General features: G+C 40.6%; 2 protein-coding genes across 2 annotated transcripts; one reads left to right on the top strand and one right to left on the bottom strand.

Annotated features, from left to right (window-relative positions):
• Nucleotides 1–396: 396 nt before the first annotated feature.
• Nucleotides 397–5858, bottom strand: LOC113172459 (purine nucleoside phosphorylase-like). Its single transcript, XM_026375430.1, has 6 exons — nucleotides 5709–5858; nucleotides 3564–3733; nucleotides 3353–3456; nucleotides 2211–2386; nucleotides 1451–1641; nucleotides 397–1374 (listed from the first exon to the last, which is right to left on the bottom strand). Exons 1-6 carry the CDS (start codon nucleotides 5735–5737, stop codon nucleotides 1157–1159), a joined length of 888 nt encoding a protein of 295 aa, XP_026231215.1. The 5' UTR covers nucleotides 5738–5858; the 3' UTR covers nucleotides 397–1156.
• A 7900-nt stretch (nucleotides 5859–13758) lies between these two features.
• LOC113171433 (potassium inwardly rectifying channel subfamily J member 10) lies at nucleotides 13759–23754 on the top strand. Its single transcript, XM_026373776.1, is given in 7 exon segments — nucleotides 13759–14183; nucleotides 19406–19751; nucleotides 21215–21426; nucleotides 21586–21717; nucleotides 21844–22021; nucleotides 22741–22892; nucleotides 22894–23754. Coding segments are annotated over 6 exon segments (1263 nt in total). The 5' UTR covers nucleotides 13759–14183; the 3' UTR covers nucleotides 23137–23754.
• Nucleotides 23755–25192: the final 1438 nt, after the last annotated feature.

The raw sequence follows: 25192 nt of genomic DNA, 5'->3' as shown, positions 1-25192 counted from the left end.
TTTACCTTGAGCTCCAGACACCAACCAGTACTCCTGTTCTGTACTGATACTACAGACACATTTAGCCTAATTTACAACATAGAAGCTTCTAACGTGACATTACTTCCTCTTCCACTGACGGGAACATGTTTCACTGATCAAACAAAAGGCCAAACCAGCATTTATACTGTTAAAAACAAATGTATTCATGCACTGGCATCAAGTTCAAATACTATAATGGTACAGTAACTATGTTAAAATCATAATTTTGAATTGCTGAACATCAAAACTGATCTGAGGGAAGATCTGTCGCGTGACTGTGGAGGGAAAATGTGTAATACATCCCAACCACAGAGACACCTCACACAAAAACCCAGACCTTTCCATTTCAAATGTAGCACACACACAAAACCCCCCTTGGTTTTCAAGTTGAGTCATTTTATTGTAAAAGAAGACGCACTTTTTGTACAGTTTTCAGTAAAGTACCTCTGAAATCACAGACGGGCAAATGCCCAGTCTGTTAGTTCACACAACAATAAGACACTGAAAGAGATTTGAAACTCGGTAAATGTTCCATGCAGGATATCGTCTGTCCATTAAACTCTCCATATATTATCATAGGAAATAAAAATACCACTTAAATACTTCAGTTTAAATATTTTACACCAGTTTTACAGTCTTTGTAAGTAGGAAATTATTTCTTCTTTAAGCCACAATCCCATGAAAACATCATCATATGTTCATATTGGTTGTTAGTCCTAGTCAAGGGATACATACGACCTGAAACAATAAATATGTTCATAATATTAAGTTAATATACGCTATTAAGTAAAAAAAATCTAATGTGATGCGGATTCACTGAATCTCTATAGTTGGCTGAATACAGTACAGTACATCATGGCAGGAACTGGTCTGACAACTACTGTGCTAAATCACCATCTTTTCCCGTTACACCTTCAAAATGTAAAAGTGGTGGACAGAAAAAAAAAAGTGGATCAGTCTCCAGGATCTTAGGTCTTACAGTAACAATAAGTGGAAACATTTGCTATGAAACTAGTTAATCAGGTAGGAAACCTGGCCTGGACGTACTCCACAGAGGTTTTCTAACAAGCAGTCAAAATAATCTCCTCATTGTGATGCAGAGATAAAACAGGAGAGCAGCGGCGTCACGTCGTGTTCAGATGGAGTTGTTGTTGTGCTCTAGTCGAGTCACCAGGGTAGACACCAGTTTTTCCATCTGCTCGGCTCTCAGCCTGCCCGTCTCCAGGACTTCTTCGTGATTGGCCTTCTCCTGGCTGTCGTAGTCCATCACCGCCTGGTTGCTGATCAGCGACATGGCCAAGCAGCGCATCCCGGCGTGACGGGCAACGATCACCTCGTGGACGGTGCTCATCCCTGCAGTAAAGACCAGTGTCAGTATACTCTTCAGATGCTATTAATGTTGTGGACCTGCACTCATTTTGCCACCTACCAACAGCATCAGCGCCCATCCTGTGCAGCATGCGACACTCAGCAATGGTTTCAAACGAGGGACCTCCCAGGACAACGTACACCCCCTCCTTCATAAAGTCGCCGTAGCCCAGCTCTGCAGCTACATCATGCACCATCTGCCGCAGCTTACGGTCGTAGGCGTCAGACATGCAGGGGAAGCGGACGCCAAACCTGAAGGGAGGAGGATGGTGTTGACAGGAATGTGAACAATGATCGGAAGCAACACATCTGTGCTGCTCTGCACCGCATGACTCAGGTAATGTAAAAGCAATGCACCAAGTTTATGAGCTTAGCATATCCCAGTCAGGCTACGTGACAGTATTTATGACCTCTGTGCAGTTTGATCAGCAGGTCACTTTCGGTGAGATTGTGGATGGAATAAGACACAGGGTGTAAGGTGTCTGTTTAATGCATTATTGCTCTGAAATGACACTAAGCTCTGCTCTGAGGCTCCGGGTCCAGTTAGAGTGTGTTTGAAGCACAGCACAGGCTGCAGCCATCGAGGACAATCGGTTCTATTGTTCTCACACATCAGATTCTTGCTGTTTAAACTTTCACAGTTTTGTGTAGGAGACTGGTTAAAATGTTATGAGGGAGGAGAAACATGCGACCCTGTGACTTATTTGCACAGTTATTATTATTGTAGTCATCACTTGTTGGAAATTCTTCCTGCTCAATCTACATTATCTCAATCTTCCCTTCCTCATTTCTTCGTGCTCCTCATGCTCTCCTGCACCCACCTGTCATCGTTGGGTCCGGCCAGTGGGTTCATCCCAGCAAACCCTGGCATGTTGATGTGGTCCTTGATAACCATGATGTCTCCCACTTTGTAGTCCTGGTTGAGGCCTCCGGCTGCGTTGGTCAGGATCATCGTCTCCACACCCATCAACTTAAAGACACGCATGGGCAGTGTGATCTGGAGAACAAAAGATAATGTAAAACACTGTAAGTGTGCATACTGTAGCATGCATGTAATAAAATAAGGAGACAGCGTTTCTTCCTGCTAAACAGTACTGATACCAACACACATGAGACACTACGCGTTTTATCAGTTGTTTTCACTGAACAAGAATGAACAGCTGGCTTCTCATGGAGAGAGGAACATTCACACTGTGTGTCCAGACACCAGCTGGATAAATAACATATCTCAGTGGATGCAGCATTTATTCTCATTTACCACCAGTTATGGAGATTTATTTTACTTTAAATGTTTTGAGAACTCTGATATCTGAGATTCAGATTTCTACCATCCGTAATGTGTAACGTCAGAACTATGTCCATGTCAGTCCACAGAGCTTTCTGTTGGCAGTATTCATGGGAACGATTTTCTTTTACTGAAGACATCTTGTACATCTGCACAGTGAGATTTGTGGACAGTATAGTGAAGACAAACTTGATCTCTATTGTATTGTACCTGACTATTTTTTGTTATTTCAGAGAACCAACTCTTGAAATGCTCATTTAAAGTTTGTGCAGACTACACGTCTACTAATTCAAGAATTATTCCAGAGGGAGAGGTCGATGACTGCGGTGATATTCAGCAAAACTATGTGAGAAGTGACAGGTATGTGTTTCCTGTTTCGTGTTCCAGCTTATCTACCATCTCATATACCTGCACTCGATGGGGCTCTTCCTATATGAGTATCATGTTTATGGCCAAATAAGACGTGTTTAAATGAATTCCCAGTGTCTTCACACTGTGAATTGCTTCAACTAGACAACCTGTTGTGACAGGAACCAGACCTCATTTTGTACCAACGGAAGGGTTTGTTTTTTTCTCAAACCTCAAAAATGTGTATGTAGGTCGTTGTAAAATGTCGTCGTGGAGTCTGCACTAGGCTTTAATTATTCTGACAGGTGCTGACAGGTAACATCTACTCACCTTCTGGATGGGGTAACCTTCATACAGGTGGAATCTGCCCTGCATGCAGACACACGGCTTCCCCTTTAGTGTCCCAAACACCAGCTGGCCAGCATGACCATGCACTGCAAAACACACACATGTTCTTACACTGTTAAAGCAGAAAAACACCAACACACACACACACATATTAAAAGCTGTGTCTTTGCAGACAGCTGTTCACTGTGTGTACCTGTGCTCCGGGGGAAGTTGGGAATGTCACAGTACTTGAAGACCTGCTGCTCCTTGAGCATCTCAGCCAGTCCCCCAAGGCCGGAACCGCACACGATTCCCACAGTTGGTCTGACTTGTGTGTTGGACAGCAGCCAATCAGCTGTGGCCCTGCACTCCTCATAGCTGACACTGACAGAAGGAGGAAAAACACAGTCAGTTATGAGCTGAACATTAAACTCATTTGTGATTGTTGAACAAGCCACGAGCATCCAGCTGCTCCTGTAACAGCCTCAATTCTTGTTGGAAGACAATGTTGTGGAAGCTTGTTGTTGATTTTTCCTTCCATACAACTTTAATAACATTAGTGACGTCAGCCGGTGTTTCCTATCATCACAAACGCACCAAAACACGACATGAAGCTCTTGTTTTGACTCGTATCTCTCTCTGCAGGCACAGTCGTGACACATTCAACAACCAGGAAACAGCCAGAAATGTATTATTAGTATTATTCAACAGAAGGAATTTGGGGGGTGGGACCACAGTGTACACTCACTGAACTGGAGCGATTGTTGTGGACACACACACACACACACACCCTCACACATCATCCGGTTGTGTGTGTGGCTGCTTGTCCTGCTTTTATTGTGCAAACAATACATCATGAAACACCAAACCCAAACACACCTTGACAGTAAATTAGCAGACAGGCTTATATTTCTTCACTACCAGTGTCACTGTCCTCTCCACTGACTGAACATTCGCTGTGGGACGTTTTAAACTTTGACATTTAAACTTTTAACTGTGAGTGAAACATTTGTTTGATAATGAAACAAACAAGACTCACGTTAGTCAGTAAACAGTAAATGACCTGTAAAAGACAAACTGTCCTGCTGTAAACACACTAACACATATTCCAAGAGGACACTGGTGAAACAGTTACAGTAAAACACAAATACAGTAAATACAACAATCGAACGCGTTGCCTCGCAGACAATATATAATATTTCCATAAAAATACGACTATATGCTTCATTTTGGTCATCGATTAACCTTCCTAACCATCCATCCTTCACCTTCATCTTGAACATTCCCTACTTTAATCTGTGAGAACTTGTCTGTCATGTGATGGTGCATTCAGTATCTTCCAGGGATTCATAGACACATTACATTAATCATTAACTGTAACCCTGTAATAAGCTTTAATTTTTAATTTAAGATCAGCCTCCTAGAGCAGGAAGCTGCCTCTCCAGTCAGGTGTAAACCTAACATCCATTCAGAAATACAGAAAGACCTGGTTTCTTATTTACTCTCCCATCATTTAAAAACAGAACTGAGCATAAACAGCATCCTGAGCTGGAGTTTGTTATCATTTGTCAGTCATCTTGTGTGTTACTTTTTCTTATGTGTGTCCCCTTCTATTGATTCTCACATGTGCTACGTGCGCTCCGTCACCAACCACGGCCACGTTTTGTCGTGGAGACGCAGGACGCACAGCTCCACCAGCTCAGCCGTGAAACGCACATCGCACTTGGGTGAATAAGAAAGCTGGCAGCGGCCGAACGGAAGTCTGGCACGTCGGTGGATAAACACACACACACACACACACACACACACACACACACACACACACACACACACACACACTCGTCTCAGCAGGATAGGTCGGTGAGTTTGTAGGAGTGACGTCACGGCGGAGCGCACATGCTCCGAGCGGGTTTTTCTCGTTTTTTCCATCATCAATATGAAAAAACCGGATCTGTTCCTCACTTTACTGAGTCATTACGCACAATCCCCTCGACAACTGCTGCCTCTTCATCGTGGATCCTCTCATCTCATCGTTTTTAATAAACTGATCCGAGAAACGCGCGCTTCCGAGCCCCCGGTGTTAATTATCATCATTATTAACGTAATTAGATCCCGAGAGGATGTTTTCCTCTAGAGATCCTGAGAGAAGTGGCTACAGAAGAGGATGTTTAAACAACGGGACACTTCCTCTGTGAAATGATGGAAGTATCACCGACACCGCATCACCACACATCCCCGGAAACAGACGCACGATGCTGTCGGTCTCCACAGACACCATCACGTAACAGCAATAGGTTTTTAATATATAATAAATAATAACATGTATATTATTATTATATAAATGTAAATATTTACTCACCCAGACGTGAACTCGGAGGTGGAGAACATGATGAAACGCGCTGTAGATGGAGTCCGCAGGTTCTTCCGTGTTAATGTGTATCTTTGAGCCTTTAGCCGGGTTTCCTGACGGGGCACCGGTTTTAGTTTTACACCCCCACCCTGCGTGACACCGCTGCCACGGCCCCCTTTGCGTCACAGGCGGGCACAGGCTGTGATTAGTCGGTTTCTCGGGCGCGTCTCTGATGCGCTCGTATTCCCAGCGACGTATGGTGCGTTCAGGGGCTTTTCCCAAAACAATCCCAGAGTCAGACACATTTCTGTAGTGTGTAGGAGGCGGGAACTGTGGTGTGAATGTAAAAACAGATCCAGGGGGGAACCGCAGGTCATCAGCTTCTTTCTCTACCAAGACAATGAGCTGGACACATGTGGTCTGACTGAAGGGCGGGATCCTCTCATCTCATCGCACCAAATATTGATTTTATTGACATGTTTTCTCTGCTTTAAATTACTGCACAGTACTGTGGTCATATTTGTAAATACTTTTACATTTAATAAAGGGTGAACGTTTCTCTTAAGTCATTTAAATATGCATCAATTCTTTATTACTTGTTTTTATTATTATAGGCGTAATTTTCAGGACCCATTATAATCTTGTTTTTATTCTGCAGTATTGAACTTGAAAATCATATTTCCCAGCAGCCCTGAATGCAGCATTAGACCCCACCATGCTCACAACGTGGCCGCCTTGTTTGTGGTGCTGATGCAATCACCATGCACTTCAGACAGTGTTGAACATCTGGGATGAGTCATGTCTGGTGACTCACATGTGATGAATTCATAATACTTGTACTAATACTGTAATTTCTGATTCTTCGACAGGATTGAAGATGTTTTATGACTATAAATGAGTAGATATATGATCATGAGTTTGTCATAACATGTTGTTATTGTCACCATCAGCCAACAACAGGAAAAACACACAGCAATATAATTAAAGGTTGTAATTAGTAGGCAGGTGTTGAGGTATTAATCGTATTAGGGGTCAGTGCAGTGGTGAAAACACCTGGTAAATTTAAAGGACTGTTGAGTAACATGGTGCAGCCATCGAGTAATGTCCCTTATGTCAGGAAGTCGCACAGAGACGTCAACATTACACAACAACACAGACATGAATCCTTCTTACAAAACCAAACTGCAGCTGCAACTCTGGAAAATCAAGGTATTAATGTACTTTGAGATAAGATACTGTGGTCAAACTAATGCTGATGTTCTCCTGCTGCTTCTTCTACTACTACTACTACTACTACTATTACTACTACTACTACTACTACTACTACTACTACTACTACTACTACTACTACTATGTAGAATATAAAACAAGCTTTCATCCTCAGCTCCTACCTCCGGATTAAATACACGGCTTCATTTAACAAAAAGCTTTTTCTTCTCATGGGAGTGTTGAACTGAATGACTGCACTGTGTGTAGTGTTGACATTTTGGACTGAAGGGAGGAACTAGAACTCAAGAACTCGGGGCCGGTCTGGAACTGAGGGGGTTTAGTCACATTTAGTCACATTTAGTCCATTTTAATTCGTTTTTTTAAACAATAATAAAAACCTGGTTCAGTTTTAATCAAACTCATCAAATGGAAATTACAAGTTCATAAGTATTTGAATGTGTGTGATGGGGAGTTTTCTGTACTACAACTACAACAACATTGGTGGCTCATAAGTATTTAGACAGCTGGCTGGTCAGCTGTTTTATCGCCAGGTGTTTGTTATTTCCTGTTCAGTTCATTTACAAGTCAGCAGATCAAAGGTCTAGAGTCGACTTAAAGTGCTGCTGCTGTTGGTAACTGTCAATATGAAGTGTTAAGAGCTGTCAGCGAACGAGACGTCATGACGCTGAAAAAACTAAACAAATCCAACAGAGAGAACAAATAGAGGCAAATCAACAGGTTTGTACATTTTAAAAAATCGTGAACGGACCAGTGAGCTCAAAAACATCAAGGTTGGAGGACGAAGAAGGAGACTGATGACTTCTCCATTGACTCTGTAAGAACTGGTTTATTTTACTTTTTAACAATGGCGACCACAAAGACTTCAAAGAGTTAAATCTTTTTCACTTAGCAATAAATAATGAACAGTATGCACATTATGTAGCTGTTTTCATGAACTTCTCTCGACAGAAAACACTGGATCTCCATCACTGTCTTGGAAGTATTCAAAGCGTTTCTGTCCCCAGGACTCTGGATAGACCATGGAAAACAACTGTGATGGATGACAGAAGAATTCTTTTCTGATGAAGAAAATACCTTTTAAACAGATGTTGACAGAGTCAAGATCAGGTGTACCCTCGGGGAGGTGGAGGTGTCTGTGTCGGAGTCAGTGTCAACAATCAACAGACCTCAACAGGGCACAACCCCATTCTAGAAAATGTTGGGATGCTGTGTAAAATCCACATAAAAGCAGAATGCCACGATTTAATAAACCCATATTTTATTCACATTACAATAGAAGAACCATGGTTACCACGGTGTAGCATCCCCTCTGCAGCCCCTTGACCCATTCTTGCCTGATGAAGGTTCTAACTCTGTTGTATTTTGTGTTTCAAGATGCTGACCTGCGACATCAGAAGTGCAGACGGGTCAGTTCTGCACCTGGACTCTTCTACTCTGAAGAGATGCTGCTGTCATAGGTGCAGTATGAGTTTCAGCATTGTCCTTCTCCAAGACCTTCCCTGAAGAAGATGCTGTCTGGATTGGAACATGTGCTGCTCTAAAACCGCTGCTGGATGCTTTGTTCAGCATTAAAAGTGTCTGGTTTGCAAGCTGCTCGTTCCAGAGGCACTAACACTCTCCAACCCAACCAATCACATACTCAGGCTTGTGAACTGAGCACTGATAACGAGCCGGGAGATCCAGATCCTCTTTAATGTGGAGGATGTGGCACCCAATTTGCAGTTCTTCCGACCACAGAACAGTTTATGAGACTTGCAGATTGTTGCATTCTGTTTTTATATAGATTTTACACAGCATCCAAACCTGTTTCCACTTGGAGTTGTAAATACAGATGGTTTAACACAAGATATAAACAACTGTTACAGTATATTATCTGCTCAGATTCAGACCAGTGTTTCAAAACCAGCTGGATTATTATTCACAGATGAACAATAGCCTGAAGCCCGCTGTTAAAGCTTTTGAAGGCAAAACAATTAGGAGCCCTCAATCATCTGAAACTAATTAAACTGGTATTTCACATGCTGCAGGCGAAACTAACACCAATAAAGCAAGTGGGGAATGAAGATAGGAGCAGTAAAAGCTGGCAGGAGTATCGTTGATGAGATGTTTTGAGCAGAACTTTGACATCAAGTCAGAGTAATTGATGACCAGACAGACTCACTGACATGCTAGTGGAGCCAAGAGGCCGAGCCCAGGTGATTTCATTGTGCATAGTTGTGCTGAGTATTGAATATGTACAGACATGCAAACATACGTCATGGTGCATGCACGGTGGATTACAGGGTTTCTTTACAGCATGTTAGTGCACGAAGAGGTGTAAAAACAGTATAATTCAAGTTAAAGCCCTGCATTCCAGATTTTTGCATTACAAAATTATAAAACATAATTTATCTAGTGTATTATATATATCTAGTAGAGTAGAAGTATGAAGTAACATTAGATGGAATTACAACAATCATCATACTGCATTTGAATGTAGCAGGTGAATTAATTTATTTACTGGCTTTTCACATACGCGCGTTTGTGTGTGTGTTGTTGCAGCACAGTGCAGCCAGTGTTCAGGTTACCCACTGTTATATAACGGCTGATTTATATTCTAACAGGTTTCAGGAACCTTTATACTGGTGTCCCAGGCAAAACCTGCTGCTCTCGCCCTGCAAACAAATTAGAAAAGAGAAGTTTGCATTGTTGATGAAGAATAGATATAACATCAGGAAGAAAGTGGCATGTGTGTCTACTGATCTGCCTCTACAGACTCCAGCAACATGTTACTGTTACCTCAGAATTACAATATATATTATATTATATTAATCCATTTCAGAAACATCTTTTAAGCCTTATCTTAATCAGGTAAGTATGTTACATAATGTTTCTTGCTGCCATCTTTTATTTGTTTTATTTTATTTTTTTATCTGTTCTCTGCTGTACTAAACATACAATAGCAGACACCACTGGATTTTGTGTTGCAGCTTCTGACCACAGGCCTACACCCAGAGCATTAAAATATATTTAATTTTATTTATTGTGGACATGGTGAAGACAGTGGGATGGACAGAAACTTAAAAACAAAATGCCTCTGACCACAGCTGTCATGGAAGCATCATTTCTTTTCAGTTCTTCCAGCGCCACCTTGTGTAGTGTACGTCTAAATGCGGATCACCACGCGTTGCAGCAAGACAGTCTGACCCTTTCTTTCAGGTCAGTATGGTCATGGATAGTTTACTATTTATTATTAATCTTAATAATAAATAATAACAATCACTATTTAGATCACTGGGGCATATTTAACTACTTATTATCATATGTCAACAGTTCCCAGAGACAAAGTTATTAAGCATGACATTTTGTATTACGATACAAATGTTGTAATAATACAAGTAGAAATTCAGATTTTTGCTTGTTAATAGATCAATCTGAAAGAAAAAATCGTTTTCATTCACTAGTCATCATCCATATTTGCAGTTTCTTTCATGTATATTTTTTTTTCATTCATTTGCTCTGGTTTTCAAATTCTGTCTTTTTGAGTTGTCAGACTAAAGGTGTTTTTTCCCCATGGACAATAAGAACAGGACTCACATGGAAAGGTCACAATAACTGCACATTTGCTAATACATTCCTGATATTTTGTTTTATAATTTTATATTTAAATAGATTCTCACACTCATGACCTAAACCCAGATCTGAATATTAACCCTACAACCCAGTCTTCACCCTAAAATATCAATTTGAAGTAGTGAGAGCTGTCAAAGTCCTCACAATAAAAAGCACTGAACAAAAATGTGACACAAACTCAACAGGTTCTCCTTAGAACAAGAGAAGAAAAGCTGCTGTCTGCTGCCCCCTGCTGGATAAATCCAAACTTGCACAACAACAAACTTTTCAGTTCTAACTTTTGTTGGTAGGTGGTAGAATATGACTACATACTGTAAATTTACTCAAGACCAGTTAATCTGTTAAAATGCTGTGAACGTCAGAAAGTTTGTTCCAATGTTTTAATTTTAGATTGTTGCACTTATTGTTTTGTTTTCTGCTTTAATCTGCTTTTTAAATTTGAGATTGTTTTAATAGATGTTAAACTAAGTCAAATAGTTGACAAAATGCTTATTTCATCAGTTTCTGAAAACTATTGCTAGTATCGAGTTGCAAGTATTTTTATGACCCTCAGACAGTGTGTTCACCACAACTAGGACCCCAAGACCAACACAGGAAGAAAGTAAAACAGCAAGCAAAGCATCACATGAATATGTAAGAGACGGGACAGAGAGCTCAATAAAAGAGTGGAGAGAGAGAGCAAGAAAGAGTTTGCAAGAGTGAATAAAACGGAGGTAAGTCCACCACCACCAACGCTGCCATGAGCCAAAAGCACTCGCTGACCCCAACACACACAAACATGCACCATCCTTCTTTCCTTCCTCATCTTGTGCAACATCTTGGTAAACAGCAGATTCTTACTCAAGACTAATATAATGTAACACTGCCACCATAGGTCTGCTGTTGATGTTGAAAGATAACATGTGCTAATATATCTAAGAATTTAACGCTAACTTCTATAAGAGGTTGGTCAGCTTTTTCATTACAGCTTCATGTGTCGACATCTGCAGGGCCACTCATCCCTTCAAATGTAAAAACACGGTCACATAATATGATTTAATACATGATAAATATGTATCTTGTATTGTATCTTGTACTTGTTACTGGAAACCAACTAAATTATTTAAAAAACTTATCCTCCTGTAAACCAACAAAATCTACTTATATACAAAAGGTTACAGTACTAATTGTGTAGACAAAAGTGTATTATCTGCAGCTTAGTAGAAGTTTAACCTAAAAACTGAAATACCTCTGTAAGGTCACAAACTGTTTATGACTCAACATGCTTACAGTCAGTGCAGTCATAGGAAATTGCAGTAACTAATTTACAATAAAGAGAACAGGTATAACTGACTGTTCACCTTTGTTCCCCATAATAAAAGTGTCTACAGAGTACCTGTATTTTTCAGACACATGTTGTGCGATTGCATGTTAATCGGCACAAAGACTCTAGCTCACATAAAGGAACAAACAGTGTTGTGCGTGCCTCACTCAACACATCAGTTAACACATACTTCAACACTTGACCTGGCTGCTATAAAGACCGTAAAGCCAGATAAAGGAAATCAATGCTTGCATAAATAATACATGCATCATACAGTCTGTTTTAAATGGTGAAGTTGTAAATGGTTGTTCACAGTATGTTTGCAGTCACCCTGGTGTCCTGTTTTAGGGCTCAGTCTGCATTACATAACTGCCACATACTGAGTGTCTATTAGTGTGAACATTAAAGGCTATTAGAACAATATCACCACCTGTTGGATCCTAATCACTTATTTCTTCTTTCCTATATGTTGTCAGACAGACAATATGTCCGACTGGCTGTTGCAGTCAAGCATGATTTCTTCTTATCTTTTAACCATCAGCCTGCTCATCACCAAAATATCACAGACCCACAAAGCCACACACAGTTTCCGTTAGTATTCAAGCGTAATGAGTGAACAGGAACTAGCTCAACTAATTCACAGTGTGTGAAAATGCAGTTAGGCTCTTTTTGTGATGCAGAATCTTCCTTTTTGCTGGTTATTAAACACAGATCACAGCTTTATGTGGTGGGGAGACATTTCATTTAATGCATGTGCAACAAAGTCAGCCGCAGTCTTTGCAATGTGTTAAAGTTCAACTGTAAAGAGGAAGTGAATCAACAACGTTCCACCCTCTCTCTCTCTTCGCTTATAGCTGCGAGTTCCCCAATCTCACGTGTTTCTTCTCATCAAGTCACAGCACAGGAAACTGAAACCTTGCAAGGCCCCAAGATACAGCTCTTTACATGAGCTTCACCTCCACAAATAGACAGAACATATATTGTTCACCCTCCATCTTACATTCACCACAGTGTACTGCAGTTAGAAGTAGTAATTAACTAAATGCATCTGCTCAGGTATTCCTTGTAGTTTCCTTTTCATGTCACTCTTACTTTTACTCCACTACATTCATTTTAGCATTAATCTCTAGTTACTTTTCATAACAAATATAATTGACTAATACATTAAAGGAAAAATGAGTACAGCACAAATGTGAAAGGAGTTCATGAACCTTATTTATGAGAAACGTGGAAGTGCAAGTGTTTTAGAATTCCTTTTCCATGTACTTGATTTTGTTTGTGTACATCTTCCCTCTGTATCCAGCACAAATATACCCAGATTGTAAAAAAAGGCCTGAACTCTGTATGTGGTGGCACCTCAGCGGGACTCTTCAGCACATTTGACCAACAGTCCTCATCAACTCCTTCCACCTCTCCCTCGTTCAGTTCAGTAATGCTTTGTCACCCTCTCCAGAGACAGAATAAGGGGCTGTATTCACCTCACGAATGTCCCTCTTTATATGTGTGAGCTTAACAGGAGGCTCTGAACGGGCGCTCTTGGACACAACAAACGCTGGGCACAGAAGTCTTGAATAGGGGGTCTGTGGTGCCCCCTGAAAAAACGTGTTTGTTTCTGTGCATGTGTGTGTGTGTGTGTGCAGGGGGTGGTTTGTTGGGGCAGTTTGTTGGTGTGTGCATGTGTTCCTAAGTGCATTTGTGTAGATGTGATGTCCCAAACGTGCACCCATCCGTGTGTGTGTGTGAGTTCATGTGCAGTTTCTTGGACATCGTGTGAGGTGAGAGACAGAGATGCAACAACAAATGCAACAAAACATGACTGAAAACATGATGAGGTTCATAGTTTCACCCTCTTTCTTTCAGGCCAATTTAGAAGGCTTCGTTATTATGTATTCGTGGTCCTCTGTGTTACTCCATAGTGATTTGAGACTGGGGGAGTGGCGATCAATTATTACAGCAATTACACAGACGTGAGCCGGACACAACAGGAATTTAGGAGCGAGGGAGAGCGACACAAGGAAAGAATAAAAGTGAGGGAGAGAGAGGCCTGTTATAAAGCCAAGTCCTGTCACTTTGGGGAGAATTTGTGAGCTGTGAGACCGAACCTTGGGTCAGCAACAGGAGCCCGACGAGCCAATGACTGTCTCCATAACTCTCCTCAATGGTGAATCAGTGTCAAAGGATGCAAGCTGCTGAAGTTATTCTTCCCTGCACAATTACAGTAGTTGTTTCCTGAGAGCATGTGTGTAACAACAAATCAGATATGTGGAATCAAGGCTGAGGCTCCGGGCTCCTAACTCCTCTCTGCACGGCTCAGTCAGATTTCAGTCCCTGCTGAAAAGGTAAGAAAATTTATATCACTGTGTTGTAATTTATGTAATAAAGATTTCTGTACGGCACTAAACTCAATTTGTTGCTTCTAAATTTCTAATAGTTAAAGCTTCATATTTGCTCCTACTTGTATAATGACCTCTCCTGAAGACAGTATGAGTTTCACCTGTTATCAACACTCACACACTTGTGCAAATCTCTAACACGTGATGTGAAGTTGCATCACACAGTGTAAAATAAATGACCTAATGTGTCATTTAAAAGCTGCAAAACGTTTTACCCGTTGACGTGTGCATTGTGACAAATTGTCCTTTAAATAATCCTCAGATGTTATTTAATGCAGAGACGTTGTGTGTGTGTCTTTGGGTTCACTTCCACATGTGATGTGGCCTTTCAGAAACGTAACAAAGCAACGTTTATGGAAATCTAAAATGTTTTGTCATCAGTCGCAACCAATCAGATCAAGTGATTTTAGAGCATCTGATCTGACAAATCCCAGAACCCAGTCAGATGAGGGCAATGGTTAGCAACCTCAAACCAGCGTGTGGTTTGTAGCAGAATTGTGAATAAAATAGTGAGAAACGACGACTAAATGATGGAAAAAATAAACCCAGAAAGTCATTTTATGTTTATTAATATCTTAGTTACATCAGTAGCGGAGGAGTTTTGCAATCTAAAACCAGTACGTTCGGTTAAATATGGCACCAGAAAGAAGAAGTACTGACACATAACAAGTAATAAGATCACAGGAGAAGGAGAGATAAACAATTAGATGGAGAGAACTGATGTATTGTTAATAGTGTCCTTTCCATTGAAGCGTGTGTGTTAAGTGACTCTGTTGAAGATGCTAGAATGAAATTAGTTAAAGAAGAAAAGACGTGACGACGATAGATCGATGGATAGAGTGGTAGAAATGACAAAGTGTGTGTGTGTGTGTGTGTGTGTGTGTGTGTGTTTTAGGGGGGAGACAAAAGTGAAGGGGTTACTCCTCACTCCAGAATACTAATGAGGGCCTTTTGTCATAGATCTTTCTTTCTCCCTTCCTCTCTTCCGTTCTCTTGTTTTTCCATTCACCCATCACACACACACACACACACACACACACACACACACACACACACACACACACACACACACACACACACACACACACACACACACACACACACATAATTGTCCACTCTTTTTCAAACAAATGCACAAAAACACACATGTAGGCTGACAGTCACACACATCCACAGAAATTCACATGTAATTGCAATCCCACTCTCTCTCTCACACACACACACACACTGATGGGCACAGAGTCGTTTTTGTCAATGCCGTCTTTTGTTTCTTTTATCTCAGCTCCCAACAAAGCATTCCTGTGTACACAGAGGAGCGAGGGAAGGAAGGAGGGAGAAAGAGGAAAACAGAAAGGGAGAAACAGAGAGAGGGAGAAAACATTCAGCGACCTCTCGTTTGGCAAAAGAAAAAAGTTTGGATTGAGTTTTTGGATACGGCTCACTGAGGCAGGGCAGTACAGTAAAGGTTAGCATGGAGCTGGAATACATCCGACTGGAGAGGTTGGTCAAACGCTCATTTACTCCCATTTACTCTGTTACTATCCACCTGATCTGTAGTGGAGGATTTTTTTTTTTTGGAGGCATGTGAGTGAGTTTGTGAGCGAGTGACAGGAGGAGATTGGGTGAGAGGAAGATGCCGAGTTGAAGGGGTGAAGTTTTCAATGGTGTCATTGTAATTATGGCGCTTTGAGAGGCTCACTCTTGCACAATCACAAAAGTGTGTCATAATTAAAGCTGATTGGTTACATAATCCGGGATCAGCACTGCAGAGAAGCAGTTTTGGTTTATGTTACTGCACATGGCCAATGACAGGTGGACACCTTCTGCGTTAGCAGTAAAGTTTGGGCATTTGGGTCAAAAGTGATGTTTGTATAATATAGTACTACTGCTCCCATACAAATACACAAAATAAAAAGTCCCCCTAGTTTTTTTGTTGACAGTGACTGGTCTGCACAGAGCTACCATCTGAACTCCATCCCCGAGAACTGAACCAGGGTGTTATGATTCCTCCCTCTGCCCCTGTCTGTTATGTTTGGTTCTGTGTCTCACCCTCCTGCCACACACCCACATATGGACTTCCTCTTCCCCCACTCTCCACACTCTGGACTAATTACGGACTCAATTCACCTGTTACTCCCTCTGTTTTAAAAGCACCCCTCAGTCCTCAGTCCGGTGCTGGTTTGTCGCTCATTCATCACACATTGACTTCACTTCTGTCATTCATGCTGCACACTACTCCTAAATCTGGTCAGTTTGTTTGTTTGTTTGTCCGTGAGGTCCCTGTCTGTTTTTGTTAGTCAGTTTGAATTGTTTGGTCTGTGTTCACGCTGTGTTTTTTGAGTTGATACTTTGTACTGTTGGTTTGTCTGTCTGCTAATGTTCTCCTGCCTTGTGCAGTGATTTTGTTTGTTACTTTGTACGTTTAGTTTATTAGTTGGTTTTTGTCCGCGTTAGTGCGTAGGTTTTTAGTTGCTACTTTGTCAGATTATGCTTTGTTGGTATTTGTCCACCGTGTGTTCGGGTCTCTTTTAGTTGATACTTTGTTAGTGTTGGTTAGTTCCCTGTGTCCCCTGCCCTTTTTGTCAATAAATATATATTTTGTTCTTACTCGTTCGTCCCGTCAGTCCCTGTTCGTAACAGAGGGCTTAATGATGGAAAGAAATTAGGCACACTAACTCATCAACAACAATGTATAGTTACTACATATTAAATACTTAAAACTAGTTTCAACTCCACCATGGTAACCATTAAATACCATCTAAGCTTGGTAGTATGAACAATTTAATTATAACATATAGTAAACATATATGCGACAGGAGATTATATTTGCAGAAAGGATCCTCTAACTGTCCATTATCCATGTGCACCCTGCTTTAACACCTGTAAGATTTTCTGTGAACATATTAGTAACGTTTGTGTGTTGACATAATTTGTTACCTATTTGTTCATCAGGTGGAGTCTTTGCTGTTGGTGTGTTTAAGAAAGAGAAACAGAGAAGCGTTGTGGTGACTGACTGTGTAAAATGGCAAAAAAACAAAAACAGCTGAGAAAAAAACCTTCCCAGAAAACCAAACTGGCTCTTTTCCTACCAAACTCTTACTGTCATCTCCAGTTTCATGTCAGTGGTTTCCTCTTTGTCCACCAAAGGTCTGAACAGTGAAGTCTAAAAAAAACAACAAACTTTTTCAAGATAAACATCTGACTTTCGGGACAAAGATTTTTTTTAACCTAAACTGCCTCATTCAAGTTCCTCTTCTCAGCTCTCAAATGAGACTCTGTGTCGCAGGGTAATGTTGTGTTAATGCAGTACATCTTCATCCCAATCCTGGTCTTCTTTCTTTCCTTTGTCTTCGTCCTTATCTTACTCTTTTGTGGGACATCCGCTCTCTGCTGGCTTTCACGGTCTGTGGATGTAAGTGAGAGTGTTAAATGTGTGGAGATACAGTAACAGACTGTCTGTCTGTCTGTGTGTGTGCGACAGAGAGGGATTGTGGCTCGTGTTCTAACAGGGTGCACATTCATGCAAACATCCTATAATATGCTAAAACCCTAAAAACACACACAGCATCAGTTTGTCTATTTAAGACCCATCATCAAGTAAGTGAAGCGTGCAGTGCAGCGCACCATGCTATGTTCAGTATGTGGTATAATGTAAAACACCTCTGACATCATGTTTTAGCGTGTTAGGCGGCTTCATTTGCTAATGAGACTAACTAACTAGTACAGCTAAGAGTTATTTTTGCAGGTATTTGGTCATTAACACATTCGAATTATGAGAAAAAGAGCGGATACTACAGAATAGAGACGGCCGCCAGTTTAATTTAATTTGGGTCACACACTTGTTCTACTCTGTGGTTCAGCCCTGCTCCTAATTTAGATTTAGTTTTGCATATTTCTTTCTCAGAAGTTATCAAGCTGGTGGCTCACAGTCTACAAAGATGCAGTGTCGGTGACGTGCACACATGTTATTATGCTTTTAATCTTATTTATTATCTCAGTTATTCTCTCTGACTCAACTTGTCTTGAAAAAATACTCATGTAAAAACATGTACTGGTAAAAACAAGCCTTGTCATAAGCTGTAGATTTTAGAGAAACAGTGGTTTATTCAAGTGCTAATTGCTTCATACTTTTGTTCCACAGCAAGAAAACACCTGAAGATGTTGACACATAGGAGGAAGCATCTGTTCTTCCTCTAACAGCTGTGATCATATAGAAAACTCATGCAGACCTGCCACAGTCTTGTAGCTTCAAAGTAACTGAGCAGAAACCCCCCAAAACTCCTTCCACCTTACCTTTCCTAACAGGTTGAGGTAATTGTTGTAATTTCCATGACTAAAAATACAACAAGCACCCCACTACACGTCAGTGGGTACCACCAGTGCAGAGGTGAGAAAGTACACATAAACTGAACTTCTCTTTAAAGTACACTGTCCTTCCCGCCTTCGTGAAGGCAGTTTCTTTTTTGGCCGGTCGTTTCCGGAAGATTAAAAACCACACAACAAGCCAAAGTATTTTTCGCTTATTATGTGTATTTATATAGTCACAGTGAAAACTATTCGAGAATCAACTCCCTCGGTGCTTCACAGGGAAAATACCTGCTGGAATCCAACTCCTTTATTAATCATGACTAGTTTCTGTCTGAAGTTACTGAGTTCTGAGTCCACACTACAGCATTTACTGTAGCCACAATCTCGTCTTGGAGTTCCTTGCGAAACTTCCAGCACGATTCCCACAAATTTCTGATTTCCTGATCAAAGTTTCATATTAACGTCAGGCGTCAGTCATTATATTTAGCACCAATCATGAGGCTGGTTTCAATAGATGATAGACTGAATTCCAGTGAAACGTGGCTTCAGGGGAAGTTGCCAAAACATAACCACAGTGATACTGTGGGTAGTTTGTAGCTTTCCCTTCGTTAGACAGGAAGTCTGTTCACACTTTATCAGATCTCTGAGTGACACTGATGGTGTGAATTTGCTGTGGTGTAAGACTTTAAGAACAAGTCTAACAGAACTAATTTATCCAAATGTTTTCAGTTATCTTAATTAAATGGCTGCTGGTCCATCCAAGCTAATCTCAAATATACTCATTAACAATAATGGATCAGTTAACCCAAATGATAATGGAAATTCATTATTTGAACTGTGTTTTTCTTTGTTTCCACTAGATGACATCTGCTACGCCGCCTTCCTCTCGTAGCTCCTCTCCCCAGAAGGTTTGCCACTCTCAGACCCAGACGGACGTCTTGAAGCCCTTACTGGGAGGGGGCATATCCAGTGGTGGCGGACTTCTGAGAAAGAGGAAGCGTGTCCTGTCCAAAGACGGACGCAGCAATGTCCGGATCGAGCATGTCAGCGGGCGCAGTGCTCTGTACATGCGTGATCTCTGGACAACGTTTCTGGAAATGCAGTGGCGCTACAAGTTCTTTCTGTTCACAGCCACCTTTGCAGGCACCTGGTTTCTGTTTGGGGTCCTATGGTACCTGGTGGCACTGGTACACGGAGACCTGCTTGGTGAGAAGGGCCAGGGGGTGGTTATAAGAAACATATAATATATTCCCAAGAAACTATTTTTGACTCACTCGTGGTGACTCACACACCTTGCTATCAAATTTCCAGTGACTATTAATTCTTAATAAAACAAGGATCAACCTGAATAACCCTTTTGTTTTTCAAATCTACTTCCTGTTACCCAAACTATATTGAAGTTAAACTAGAGTTTCACAAACGGGTGTGTCAAAACCACGAGGGTTGTGTGAGCTTTTGTACAATGGTGGGGTGAGTTCAAACGAATCTGCCTTTTCAGTGAGTCAGTCAGAAACACCTCTGCCTCAACTTCAATACAATGCCATGAACAACGTTTAAACTTCAGTTTGCAGAGCTTTACTCATTATGAGTCAACTGCACCAAATGACTCAAGATTTTAAGGGTAGTGATTACAAGATGATTTGTGATTTCTAGAAATGCAAATTGTGACATCATGTGCATGTAGTATCTAACGTCTAACTGTTGTTTAGTCTTGCAGTAACATGTGAAAATGAATCAGTGTGTTCGTGAATGAAACACAGAATCATTCGCACTATACAATCTTTGTGAGATTTTTAAAAATTTAACATGAACTAATGATAAAAAAATTGTCTTTTTGGGAAATCATATCATTAAAGTGTCTGATTCTCAATGCAAATACATAAAACTTAAATATTCTTTGGCTTAAGTAAATACATTTTTCAGGTTTTAAGTTACTCATTTGCTTCAGGTGTACATGTGTTAGAAGTCAAACCTTCAGTTGTCTAGTTTTTTGTTGCTTCCTGGTTTAGTGTGTTTGTGTAAAGGTGAAACAAACGTGCAGTTTCACACCTTTAGCCTTGTTCATAACAAAGAAAAGCCTGACAAATGGGGAGAACATGATATTATCTCATTGCACTGCAGCATCATGCAGTAGTTGCATACAGTGTTAGAGAGTGGTTGAAAACCGTGGGAAAAATATAAAAGCAACTTAATTTGAATAGATGGTAATAAATAACATTCACTATATTGTACAGAAAGATGAAAATATGTGTTGGCATGGTCATAACTGTCTTTGCTGCACTGCACATGTTTATTAATGTTTACACTATGGTTGAGGTTAAGTGTTGTTTCTAGCAGTGCTGTAGATTTGGGTATTTGTATTTGTATTTGTCATATATATTCTTGAGCTGAAGCTAACACTGATAAAATTAAACGTGATGGCGGGAAGTGGTTTCATATCATCCACAGGACACCTGCTCTGCATCACTTCCCCTGCCATATATGAGTAACGAGTGTTTGCTCAACCGATCAGAGTTGAGTTATATTCTACACGTCACACATGTTATTTTGTGTTTCAGCAAGATGTTATCAAAGCATCCCACAATACAGTGCGCAGGGGTCTGGTATTTCAACATATTTTATAATAACTTTAATAATTATGTGTTGTCTTTTCAATCATCTTCCTCCAGAGTTTGACCCCCCATCAAATCACACACCCTGTGTGATGCAAATGCAAACCCTGACAGGGGCTTTTCTCTTCTCTCTGGAGTCTCAGACAACCATTGGCTATGGTTTTCGTTGCATCACAGAGGAATGCCCGGCTGCCATCATCCTTCTCATAGTGCAGCTGGTCATCACCATGCTGATGGAGATCTTTATCACTGGTACCTTCCTGGCCAAGGTGACCAGCACATAAAAATTCCAGCTGTAAAGTAAAATTTATGTCACACAAACTATTGCAAAATATCAAACAGCAGAGAAATAGGTGCATCATCTGTTGCTATACAAGACCCTTAAGATAAGATAGATCAAACTGACACTAGAACTTTTCCTTGCTCAGGTTGCTCGGCCAAAGAAGCGAGGTGAAACAGTGAAGTTCAGTCAGCACGCTGTGGTATCGATCCACGAAGGCCGCCCCTGCCTGATGATCAGGGTGGCCAACATGCGCAAGAGTCTCCTGCTTGGGTGTCAGGTATGTGTGTTAAGAGACAGAGGAAGATGCTTTACAACAACTAATAACGTTTCTAGCAGTTTGACTTAACGTCTGTTAAATTATCTTTGATGCTCATGAGTAGTTGGTGCACTTTGGTCCCTCCAGGTAACTGGAAAACTGCTCCAGACGTCTCTGACCAAGGAAGGTGAGACGGTTCGTTTTGACCAGAGAAACGTCCCCTTCCAAGTGGACACTTCTAGCGACAGCCCCTTTCTCATCCTTCCTCTTACCTTCTACCACGTCATTGATGACACCAGCCCCCTACGAGCCTGGGCAGCTAAGGGTAGGTTTTCTGAGTAGAAGAGATTTGTCAGTTGGTAGTGTCATGAGTCACTAGCAGGTCGCTAGTGGCCAAATGACTAAATGTCATGAGTTAAAGTTTCATCTTTGCACTGAACCCAATGTGTCAGTATTCTTCAAATGAAGCACTTTTAGAGAAGTAACTTTTCAAAACAACAATCTGACATGCAAAGCATCTTTCTAGGTGGGAATGTGATGGTTAAATTGTTAGTGGGAAATTGTGGTTAGCTCAAGAAAAACTGTCATGATGGTTTCTCATACGATGTGTTTTCCTGTAAACAAAACCACTTTCTCTCACCTTAAAGATATAGTCCACCATTCTCATTGATTACACATTTTGACAACTTTTCCTCACATTCCTCTAGCTTAATATGTACTACATATACTTACGATAATTGGAAATGTCTCTTTGAGATGTTTTATATGACCTAGTGATAAACAAAATGGACAATAGTTTGTGTACTCAGAATATGTCCTGTGGTTGTGCACAGTATTGTCTCTGTAAATGGTGAAAATAGAATTTGGGTTGGACTGGGTAATTTCAACTAATCAGTTCATGCATTGCACAGAGAGAGGTGGGGGTGGCAAAGACTTTTTTGGAAAATCAATGTGGCACGTAATCTCCAATTTCTCCAAACAATACTCATATATTATATCTCTCAGTAATGTTCCATGTTCTCCCATTTCACTTATCTCCCCCAGGTGGGGGCTGGACAGATCCAGAACTGGCTGACTTTGAGCTGCTGGTGATCATGAGTGCTACAGTGGAGCCAACCTCTGCCACCTGTCAGGTCCGCACTTCCTACCTGCCGGATGAGATTCTGTGGGGTTATGAGTTCCCCCCTGTAGTCTCCCTTATCCCCATCAGGTAAATATGTAGCGGACTTTGCCTTCTTCGACAAAGTGGCCAAAACCAAGACTACACCCATCTTCAAACCATCCAGCCCCCAGCACGGGTACCAGAGCAATGGGGGTGGGACTATGCCTGACGGGTCTGATCCAGAGAAGATCCGTCTGGAGCAGAGCTATAGGGAGCGAGGGGAGGACCGTGGCCGGGTCAGAGACACTCCTCTGAGTGTTCGTATCAGCAACGTGTGAACAGATGGACCGGCTGAGAAAAGAAGCTTCTAACAGAGAGCAACATGGTAAATGTGAGACTGTCAGTGTCAATAGAAAATCACTGAACCATCCTATCAGAACAGCTTTGGACTTTGTGGTCTAGACTCTCTATCTTAAAGCTCTTAGGGTCTCAGAAGCACCAAACGATGTGGGAAGCTAATGCAGATGACTGTGGACTTCTGTCTGATCTGTTTCATATTTGTCATACATTTGTTGGAATAACACATTTTAAGCAGGTTTGTGACATGTGTACAGTAAATGTGGCGATATAATGAAATAATTAACTGTAGCTGCTGTTTACATTGAAGTGTTGTGAGTGTACATGCACCTCATCTATAATGTATATGGATAAAAATTAACAGGTTGTATTATTTATTCACACAGTGAAAAATGTCAGAACTAAGATACTAAAGGAAGCAAGGGAGGTAATGGAAACCTTGGTGGGCTTGTTTGGTTTCTCTGCAGAGTGATATATGTCATATCACAGAAGAACTTTTACACAAAAAAATGAGACAATATGAGTTTATATTTTCCAGTTTGCCAAGAGTTAAGGAGTCTGGAGGTGTAAGATCAATATGATAAGGTGAACAGGAAACACCCACAAACACTTTGCTATAAAAATATACAACAAAATATTCCTACATGTTCTAACATACATGCTAGAACATGTAAATATATTTTTACTGTTTTATTTATAAAGGTCATATGACTGAGTCTTAACTTAGTCTGCTACACAAACTTGTAATGATAAGGTACTTATAATTTCGAAAAATCCCCACCCCCAACTTCCTCTTGACACTCTCATGTTTTTTTTCTTTTTTTACTTTAGTGACATTTCCTGTTAAAGAAGAAGAAGTACTGGATAGAAGACACAGTTATGTTTGCTGTACATGGTAAAATATTGTAATAATAGCACTAATGTAGCACTCTAATGAGGATGTAGAAAGACACCACTGTTTTCATGGAGCTCTGTAAACTGCATCTGTTCTTGTTTTGAGGGTCTCTTGTTGTCTTTCATGTACAGAAAATCAGCACTTTATTTAACCACATTATGCGTATTTGCACCTTAGGAAGGTTAGCTGCCTTTTGGAGAATCGTGCTAGAAGGATGTTGTTGATACTACTAAAAGGGACTTTAGTACATAGAATATAATTATAATGAATTATAATTAGATTTGAAGCATTTAGAGGAAACATTTGCTTCTTTTCCTACAAGCTAATAGTGAATTGCTTTATCACTGTGTCAGTGGCCTAAAGCAAGCTTAAAGATGAGATAATATTATTGGATAATCAAAAATATAACTGCCTATTTAATAATTTCACTGTAATAATTAAATAAGCTCTTTAATGTGTGAAAAGTAAGATGTCTGTACATTTATGTGATTGTTAAGTTACTAGATTCTTTGTCAGAGCCCTTTAATAATATTTTCTAGACAAGAACATAAAGAAGAGTGTTGAGTGTTGGGAGTGACAGGTGAGAATGAACGTGATGCAGTAAGTCACTTATAATTATTCTATCCTGATGAATATATGTGACAATGAAGGTTATACATGACAGGGGACACAATGACAAGAATAGACTGTGAATGTACAAAATTACATGTATTTGTAACATCTCCTTGATTAACTTTGATCTGGTGTTTTTAGTGTTTGTTGTGCAACTGAGAAAATCAAATTAATTGATGAAAATCAAATTCCCTCTCTAAAAATGATTAAATAAAGTTGAAGTTATTAAAGTCATATTTGGTTTCACCTTATCCATGTCATTTAGCAGCGCTTTTATCCAAAGCAACTTACAAATCGGTACAATGGTAGGCAGGGTAAGCATGAGGAAGTCTTGCCTAAGGACCCCTACTGCAGGTAGAACGCAGCTGAGATTTGAACCCCAATCTCCCACATGGGAAGCAGTGATGTTACCACTACACTAACCAGCCACTGTTAATTCATTGACCAAGATCAGTACGTAAGGGGAATCTTCTTCTTCTTCTCTTTTGGCTTTTCCCATCAGGGGTCGCCACAGCGAATCATCCTTTTCC

This window comes from Anabas testudineus, chromosome 17 (genome assembly GCF_900324465.2).
Source record: "Anabas testudineus chromosome 17, fAnaTes1.2, whole genome shotgun sequence".
NCBI classification, from domain to species: Eukaryota; Metazoa; Chordata; class Actinopteri; order Anabantiformes; family Anabantidae; genus Anabas; species Anabas testudineus.
The sequence above is the reverse complement of the archived record's forward strand: the minus strand, read 5'-3'. Positions and strand labels throughout refer to the sequence as shown.